Below are 9850 nucleotides of genomic sequence, written 5' to 3' on the forward strand. Positions count from 1 at the left end.
TTGAACAGGAAGATATATGGAGGTAAAGCTGTAAGTTGAAAAGTAGGACTTACTAAGTCTTAAGTTGGCCCTGTCTTTCTGTTTGTTTGTCTATGAAAAACCATGACTTTGATTCTTATGTTTAACTTCCTTAGGCTTCCAGAACCTTCAGCCTCGTTGCCAAATCCTCCATCAAAGGTAAGAAGCTGTGACTAAGATATCTTTGGGGGACTTAGAAAAATATTACACTCTTACCACATGAGTTTAGTTTTTTCTAATATATTTTAAAACATACTAAATCCATTTTGCATGGAGTGATGCCATGTGGAATAAAGATTGTAGTGGGCTGTCCATCACTATTTTTTATTTTTGTAGATTCCACCTGAATGGTAAATAAAGTGCCATGAAAACCCAAGAAGAGTTGGTTTTAGCAAGGTACCCCATGACAATATTAAAGACATATAGTTAAAATTAAATCTTCCTGCATTAGTTAGATCACTTAATTAAATTTAGTAATCACTAATCATACTCTATATATAACTAAAATTCATTTTGCCAAATCTAATTGTCACTGGCACACAAAGGTGAACAGAAAATGATTTCCATAACACAAAGAATCCTTTGAGAAAGGATGATCACTTTTTTTCTGAGTTTGAAATGATTGATGAATTTACGTGTAATCTTTGTTAGTGGAAAATCTTTCCCTCGTTCATTCTCAGGCTGCTACCCACAGCTCCTCTGCAGCTGGTGTGTTTATCTCCTAGATCAAGAGAATGGACAAGCCAATCATAAACCACACCTGACTGCAAATTGCAGCGTTCCTTCAGCCCAGACCAGATCTCAGATGAGTTAAATGCTGCTCCAAGACAGGGAAATAAGCATGCGCACCAGCTTGTCAGTGAGGTCATTTCTTCAGCCAGCAAAGTAAAGAATGCCTTGAGAATGTAAAATGGACATATTGCGGATGTTACAAACTTTCCTTCTCCCTTGCATTCATTCCTTGGCCTATAAGGTAGCCAACATGCTCAGAAATTTTTATATCATTCCCTTTATAGAGGTGGTGGTGGCTCCAAAAACATTGTCCTTAGAAAAGGACAGAAAATTGAAAGTACAGCAGTGTTTGTCTGGGGCTATGTTCAGCATGTTGTCAAAAAAAAAAATGCATTTTTTACTCTGTTGGAGAATGCACTGGGCAGAAGCCTGTTCCTGTAAGATCTAAGGACTGCTCTAGGCCAGACCCATGCTTCTTTCATTCCAGTTGTTAATCTCTGACAGTAGCTCTAGAGGACCTAGACAGGCACAATTGTGTTGCTGAAACTAAGAGGGTAGGTTCTCTGAGAGTGTTTCTTATTTTTCTTCATCCAAGACTTAAGCAGATTTTTTTCTCCCAAATATCTATCTTCCTTAGTAACTTGAGAGATCATTCATGAATTGATCTAAACCTATTCTTGAAAGCTTTAGCCTTGGGTACCTTTTGGAGTAATATGTTTCATAACTTTATTCTTCTCTGCTCCTGATTTCTGTTTTCTTATTTTAATTTTCAGAATTTAAGTTGTTTGTGACTTCATCATTTATGATTTAGATCAGGGATCAGCAAACTTTTTCTTCTAAAGCCCGATAGTAAATATTTTAGGCTCCATGAAGCAGATGGACTCTGTTGCAACTACTCAACTCTGCTGTTTTATTGTGAAAACAGCCACAGATAATACATAAACGAATGAGCATGGCTGTGTTCCAGTAAAACTTCATTTATAAAAGCAGGCAGCCAGCTGGATTTGGCCCCTGGGCCTTCATTTGCCAAGCCCTGATTTCGATTTTGGCATCTTGCTCTTCCTAAACCCCAGCCTTGTCTTCTATATTATTTGAGTTGCTTTTCGAGGTCTTCTACTCTGTGTCTTTCTGGGGTTCCAGTGTACACATTATAAACTATACTGGATGATGTACCATCATTTAAACAAGCGTAGGACATATCTTCTGCTAGCTTTCCTGTCTGTATCCAGGATTTGATTGATTTTTACAGTAATATAGTTGACTGTTTGCAGGAAATATATTCCAGTAGCTGTTAGGTATCTTTGTATCTATGTTGTAATCGATAGCATGGAGCCTGTCATCCTTAATATGTTTTATGTTATTTTCCTTTACTATCATATGTCTGCCTTTGTTGAAACTCAGCTTCCAACCCTCACTCGCTCCAGTCTTTTCAGTTTGTCACTGTCAGCAAGCAGAGTTGAATACAACCAGTGGGTTTGGAGATGTTCCCGAGTTTCTTCTTGCAAATCATTTGTAAGAAGGCCTAACATTAATCCCTGTGGTACTCTGTACTTTGTTCTCTTTCCAGAACTGTATCCATCTAGTCATTTGTTACTGTCTTTCTGAGCCACTTTTCTGCTGAAACAATCTCCCAAATCCATAGTGATTTGGTCTTTTAAATAACAAAAATTTTAGTAAATGCTTCAATCATCTTTTTTTCCAATATATTCAACAGTGCACTATGAATAACATAAAAACTAGTTCTGTGTAGAGACTACCACAATCATTTTCTTTTTTTAAATACTTATAACTGGTATCTTGTTTTGTTGTGAGCTATTAAAACACCTGAACAAATCATTTCTCCAATTAAACATTTTATGTCCATACAAAAGTACTTTTCATCTTAAGTTCTTGTAATGAACACTTTTTATTTGAATTATCAGTGAAAAGTGAACCTCACCAGTGCAGTGGCACACACTTGTAGTTTTAGCTACTCAGGAGGCTAAGGCAGAAGGTCACTTGAGCCCAACAGTTCAAGGCTATAGTATGTAATGATCGCAACTATGAATAGCCACTGCACTCCAGCCTGGGCAACACAGTGAAACCCTGTCTCTAAAGAAAAAAAGGGAATGATGCCTAAGTGTTTATAATGACATCTATGTTAGGAACATTTTGCCACAGCATCCTCATAACTTCAAGCTTTTTGTGTTTTGAAAGTATTTTGGCCTTCAGCATTATTAGCTGTGAGTTCCACACTCCTAGCTGAAGATCCCTTTCTAGAAAAAATGTGCATCACCTAAACACCCTTTACTGTCTTAATTTAAATAGAAACATATGTTCTTTTTTTTCTTTTCTTTTCGTTTTTTTTTTTTTTTTTTTTTTTTTTTTTTTTTTTTTTTTTTTTTTTGAGACAGAGTCTTGCTGTGTCATCTAGGCTGGAGTACAGTGGCACAATCTCAGCTTACTGCAGCCTCTGCTCAGGTTCAGGCAATTCTCGTGCCTCAGTCTCCCGAGTAGCTGGGACTACAGGCACATGCCACCATGCGCAGCTAATTTTTATCTTTTTATTAGAGATGGGGTTTTGCCATGTTGGCCAGGCTGGTCTCGAACTCCTGACCTCAAGTGACCGCCCACCTCGGCCTCCCAAAGTACTGGGATTACCGGCATGAGTCACTGCACCCAGCCAAAACATATATTCTTAACAAAGTTGCAAATATACATTCACTTGGTGCTGATAGGTGGTTCATTTGTGATGGATTAGTCTTTGTCTTTTAATGATTAATTTGCTAGAGGTTGCTGTGTGACCAACAGGTTTTCCTATAGTATGTGGTATATTCCCAGGATGAGCCTCTGTTTTTTACAGCAAACAATTTCAAGACATGGTGTTTTATTCTCTTGGGTTATGGGATAAAACACCATGGGCTGTGGAATCTTTTAGCACCAATTCTACCAGTTCTTTGTTTAGCCAAGCAGGGGCATGAAGAATGAAGTTGGGAAGAAGTCTGTTTCCTAGGGTAGATCCATGTTGGGTCTGGTCAGCCTGGTGTCTCCACAGCCAGCCTGAAAATTATAAAAATCTGACTTGTGATTACCATGCAGTCAATTCTCCATGTTCAACAGCAAGACTTGTCTTCCCTGCTATTGTACCTTTTACATAATAAGTGTGGCATGATTTCTTCTATATTGTGATCATTAAGGCTAAAGGCTAGCCCTTGACAAGATTCTCACATTCACTGGTGTAAAATGTTCATGTGAAAGGAGAAAATGTTAAGTAAAGGTCTGACTTACTTGCATTGGGCCTAATGGAAAGAACATTGTATCAAAATTGAAACCTTGGCCGAAGTCCTCTACTTGGTGACCTTAAGCTATTCATTTAGCCTCTCTGTGCTTCCCTCTCTTGCTGGCTGCTTGCTTGTGCAAGGTTGTTCTTGCATGGATAAAGTAAGATAATTGAATTGAAAGGAGGGAAGGACATGAAGCTGTACAAAGATAGTGATTATAGAATAATATTGTCCCTTCATTCGTAAGTGAACATTAAACCAGCCCAGAAGGTAAATGAAATAGGGATTCTGGCTGGACACCTGGCCTCCTTCGAGAGACTATTCTCATTTTGACTTCTGTGCTTTGCATTCATCTGGTAATTAGCAATCCCCTCGTGCCCACCATACCTGGCACCTACAAAGCCTGTGTTTGCTAGACCAGCTAAGGACCTCAGCCATGTACTTACCCAATCATACCCACCATCACCAAGGCTGCTTCTTAGAAGTGATGTGTGACTTGATTCCCTAAATGATTGACAAAATGTAAAGGAGCCTGTAAAAAGTAAGCCCTTTGCTGTGTCTTCTCTTCCATTTGCCTCTGTGGAGGTCTAAATTATACATGTTGTTTTTTTTTTTTTAATGGATTGATGTTAGTGTCAAGGTGACATTTGACACCACTTCACTGCTCTAATGTTGCAGAAAATAAAGTTATCAGATGAGCCTGTAGAAGCAAAAGAAGATTACACTAAGTTTAATACTAAAGATTTGAAGACTGAAAAGGTATGTGGGTTCAGGTGTAGTGGCGTATCGTTGGTACTCATTGGGTGATGTACATGAATACACGCGGAACAGTTGCACACTTGATCGTGATTGCAGTTTTGACCAGGAAGAATTATTAACTTGCATTTCTGTGACTTAATAATTAATTCAGAATTGTGTATGACAATGAAAATGTTAAGCATTTATGATTTATTAAGTTACTAGTTAATTAAGACTTATAATGAGTGAAAGAAAAACAATATACTACTTATCAAGAGTGTGCCTAAATTTTGCTATGTATTCATAGAGTGATAGGGTGCGAAAGGAAGGAGGAAGCTCTACAGGTAATTTTTTATGAACCCTGCTGCCCAGAAGCAGAAATTATGATGATGATGATAAAAATTATCAACAATTTCACCATTCAGCACTCACCCTGGCAAATGGCATTTTGGTGACATTCCTTACTGAGTTTTATACATGCCTTGTAAATACATATGTGGCCTTTAACACTGGCATTATAATACTCAGTTCTGCCCTTTTTAGTTAGCATTAAATTGTGAAAATGTTCACATGTCATTAAACATTCTTTGAAAAATTATTCATGTTTTTATGATATTCAGCCATGGGTGTTTATTTCACCATATGGAATGTAATTTAATAATTCCCCTATATTTGGACATATAGGTTACTTCTGATTTTTTTATTTTTTGTTTTTATTGAAGTGATAGACATTCTTACTTATAGACTGTATCTCCAATCATTTCATTAGACACAACTTTGAACTAAGAGCTTGGAGAACATGAACTCTTTCATGATAATTGAAATATATATAGCTAAAGTGCTTTTCAAAACTGTAGAAATTTGTGCTCCCAAACATGATTGCCAATGAGTATTTATCTTGCATTTTTGACAGCATTGAGTATCACTTTTATTCTTGAACATTGCTGCCTGTCAAATTAGGCTACATTTCTTTAACTGGAAAGGTTGTCTTTCCAAATGCTTATGGCCCATTTGCATTTTTGCAAATTGTTGGTTCCTGTCCCTTGACTATTTTTATGTTGAGATAGTAATGTTTCTCTGTTGCTTTGTATGAGCTCCTTCTAAATTAAGGCTATTATACACTTTTCGTGAAATACAGGATACAAACTTGTTTTAACTTTTTCATTTGATTTTTTAACAGTGTTAAATTTTTCTGAGGATTAAGTACAGAAATTGTTTCCCTTTATGATTTTTCCATTGTTTTTATGCTTAGAAAGGCATTGCCCATCTCAAGATAAGTTAACTTTCACTTAGATTTTAAAAATACTAACTCCCCTTTGAGTTTAATGTTTTTTAGAACTGTTATTCTTAAATCAATGTGTAATTTATTTGGGCATATGGTATTGGGGATAGTTCGACTTAAGATCTGTCCAAATAGCTAGTTATCCCGATGCTGTGTCAGCAGGGACATTGTCAGTTTCTCTGAGAGAAATCTTTGTGCCCCGCCCTTCTGTGTGAGTGCCACTTACTGTATCCACTTGGGCACAGCATGGGGAATGTCTTAAACACAGAGATAAGTCTGAAGCAGACTGTTGCTTTGCACCATTGAGTCAAAAATAAGCCTACTAAATTATAAGTGACTGAATGTGAAAAGCAGAATTGTGGGAATCATACACTGTGCCTCTAAAAAATACTGTGGCAATGACTTTGTCTTACAATTCCCAGGTAGACAGGTGGTTTTTTGTTTTTTGATTCCCATCATTTATGCTTCTTCCAAACAAGCTGTGGTGCATCTGCATCAAAGTTAAATCAGCTGCTACTTACCTTCTGCAGTGCTTTATATAAGACATGGAAGAAAAAAATTCAGTGACCAGAGAGAGAGAGAAATGTACAGGGCAGAATTATTTGGAGTCAGCTTTTTGGAAAGTATTGCTTTGTTGGAGGAAAAATAAGGCAGCTATCCTGCTGGTCTGGGATGCTTTGCAACACGAGTCATCTTTTGAATATCATGGGGTTGTCCTTGGTTTCCCATGGAGCAAATGAATGAAATCAGATGGTAAATTGGTGTGAATTATTCATCAAGTGGTAATACAAGGCTGTAATTCCTACCTCTGACAATTGCGGCCTGTGTCAGTTCCATTGTTTGTGTTATTGCACTTTATGCGCCCTCCAGAATTATCCACCCCCTCTCCAATGTAAACCATTGATTGGAACATTCTGCTTCTTAGAAGGCGGCAGTTTTGTCTTCCACCTCTTTTAACATATTCTGTCTCTGAGGTCTGAATTCTGAATAGAAATCAGAACTTTTTCACTCCCTTATGAAGCATGTTAGTGGGGGACGCTTACCTTCCTTAATGAAACTTGAGACATGCAGTCTCCTTTGATTTGCATGTATGATTAATAAATGTTACATTCATAACAATTTTTCTCTCTTATTTTCATTAACAGAAAAATAGCAAAATGACTGCAGCTCAGAAGGCTTTGGCTAAAGTTGACAAGAGTGGAATGAAAAGTATTGATACCTTTTTTGTTGTAAAAAATAAAAAAACAATTGGAAAGGTTTGAAACTTTGATAATAAAATCTAGCAAAAATATTTGCTTTTTACATGTTTCAATTTGTGCTTCCTGACCATTAATAACTACCTTTGATGGGGGGAAGGAAGAGGCCAATTTCATGTTCTCTTAAACATTTCTTTGCATTTGGTTTTTGTGTTCCTGAACGAAATATGGGAAAGTAATTGTGTAACTTCATGGCTATGGCCTTTTGGAGTCTCATCTGACATAATGAAAAGTAATCACGTGAAGAGAATTAACATATAGCATCAGGATTTTCTCAATAAACTGACCTGTGACAATGTTAGAGTGTATGACTGTTTTTTAATGCAACTTTGCACCCAGTAGGTATAGTAATAATATTTTTAGTATACTGAGGGAAACTGGATTACAAAACTGTCAGGTAAATTATTACTTTTAAAAAGGCTTTAGTTTTTGGTAAATTTTTTTAATGGTGTTTCTCTGTCTTTATGAATAGATATTCTTTGTAGAAAATAGAGAAAGTAATAAAATAAGAATTTCAATCTCCCATTTCTTCATTACCCAGAGATAATATATTTTCTTATAACAATTTTTAGAAGGGAATTATAGTAATTTTATGACTTTTTTTTTTCAACTTTTATTTTAGACTCAGGGGGTACATATGCAGGTTTGTTACAGAGCGATACTGTGTGATGCTGAGGTTTGGGATGTGATTGAACCTGTCACCCAGGTAGTGAGCATGGTACCCGATGGGTAATTTTTCAAACCTGGCTCCTCTCCCACTCTCCCTCCCCTTGAAGTCCCCAGTGTCTATCTTTGCCATCTTTATATCCATTTGTACCCAACGTTTGGCTGTTACTTATAAGTGAGAACATGTGGTATTTGGTTTTCTGGGTTTTATTTGTTTGTTTGTTTTTTGCATTAATTCGTTCAGGATAATGGCCTCCAGCTGCATCCATGTTGCTGCAAAGGACATGATTTCATTCTCTTTTAGGGCTGTGTAGTATTCCTTGGTGCATATATACCATGTTTTCTTTATCCATTCCACCGTTGATGGACTCCTGGGTTGATCCCATATCTTTGCTATTGTAAGGAGTGCGGTGATGAACATACAGGTGCATGTATCTTTTTGGTAGAATAAGAATAGTTTATTTTTCTTTGAGTACATAGCCAGTAGTGGCCAATAGTGGGATTTCTGGGTCGAATGGTAGTTCTGTTTCTAGTTCTTTGAGAAATCTCCAAACTGCTTTCCATAGTGGCTAAACTAATTCACATTCTCACCAAAAGTGTTCCCTTTTCTCTGCAGCCCTGCCAACATCATCTGTTATTTTTTTACTTTTAAATAATACCTGCTCTGACTGGTGGGAGATGGTATCTCATTGTGGTTTTCATTTGCTTTGCTCTGATGATTAGTGATGATGGGCATTTTTTAATATGTTTGTGATCACTTGTATGTCTTCTTTTGAGAAGTGTCTGTTTATGTCTTTTGCCTACTTTTTAATGGGGCTATTTGTATCTTACTGATTTGTGTAAAGTTCCTTATAGATTCTGGATGTTAGTCTTTTGTCAGATGCATAGTTTTTCTCACTCTGTAGGTTGTCTGTTTACTCTGTTGATACTTTGTTTTGCTGTGCAGAAGCTCTTTAGTTTAATTAGGCCCCCAGTTGTCAATTTTTATTTTTGTTGTAATTACTTTTGAGCAGTTAGTCATAAATTGTTTGCCAAGACTGATGTTGAAAAGGGTATTTCCTAGGTTTTCTTCTAGGATTTTTACAGCTTGAGGTCTTACAGTTTTTAATCCATCTTGAGTTAATTTTTGTATATGGTGATAGGTAGGAGTCCAGTTTTATTCCTCTGCATATAGCTGGTCATGTATCCCAGCACCATTTATTGAACAGGGAGTCCTTTCCCCATTGCTTATTTTTGTTGACTTTGTTGAAGATCTGATAGCTATAGGTGTGTGGCTTTATTTCTGGGTTCTCTATTCTCTTCCTTTGACCTATGTATCTGTTTTTATATCAGTACTATATTGTCTTGATTACTGTAGCCTCGTAGTATAGTTTGCATGGGTAATATGGATGCCTTGGATAATGTGGATAATGTTGGATAATGTGATGCCTCTGGCTTTGTTCTTTTTGCTTAGGATTGCTTTGACTATCTAAGCTCTTTTTTGGTTCCATATGAATTTTAGAATAGTTATTTTCTAATTCTGTGAAGAATCACGTTAGTTACTTTTTTATAAACTTTATTTTGTTACTATTTTCCCAGACTACTAACTCTTCTTTGTAAATATGGGTTTTTTTAATGACAGTGTAATTTTTGATTATTTGAATATTTGATTGTTTAACAACCATGATCCTGTTTGGACATTTGGATTATTCACAAATGTTCAGCGTTTGAAGAATCAGATTATAAGTAAATATTTGTCCACATCTTTTATTGTTTCCTTATAATGGATTTTTGGATGTGGGCTTATTAGATTTTCAAATATATATTTGTGGGAATATATTTCATGGAAAGCTTATAGACTCTTGCACTCTAACAAACAGTGGGTGTGAAAGCTTAATGCCGCCTTGTTAGCACTGGTT

General features: G+C 36.5%; 1 protein-coding gene across 3 annotated transcripts in view; it reads left to right on the forward strand.

The window, feature by feature from the left end:
• RNASEH2B (ribonuclease H2 subunit B) overlaps window positions 1-7583 on the forward strand; it is a 50030-nt gene extending 42447 nt beyond the window's left edge. For 2 of the 3 annotated variants that reach the window (XM_025364327.1, XM_025364326.1), the window contains exons 9-11: window positions 135-177; window positions 4689-4769; window positions 7176-7583. In XM_025364327.1, coding sequence (XP_025220112.1) covers window positions 135-177; window positions 4689-4769; window positions 7176-7292 — 241 coding nt within the window. In that variant the 3' untranslated portion in view covers window positions 7293-7583. Of the gene's footprint in view, window positions 1-134; window positions 178-4688; window positions 4911-7175 lie in introns of those variants that run through there. The other variant, XM_025364329.1, reaches the window with a different exon arrangement.
• The last annotated feature ends 2267 nt before the right edge of the window (window positions 7584-9850 follow it).

The sequence above is a fragment of the Theropithecus gelada genome, chromosome 17 (assembly GCF_003255815.1).
Source record: "Theropithecus gelada isolate Dixy chromosome 17, Tgel_1.0, whole genome shotgun sequence".
Taxonomy (NCBI): Eukaryota; Metazoa; Chordata; class Mammalia; order Primates; family Cercopithecidae; genus Theropithecus; species Theropithecus gelada.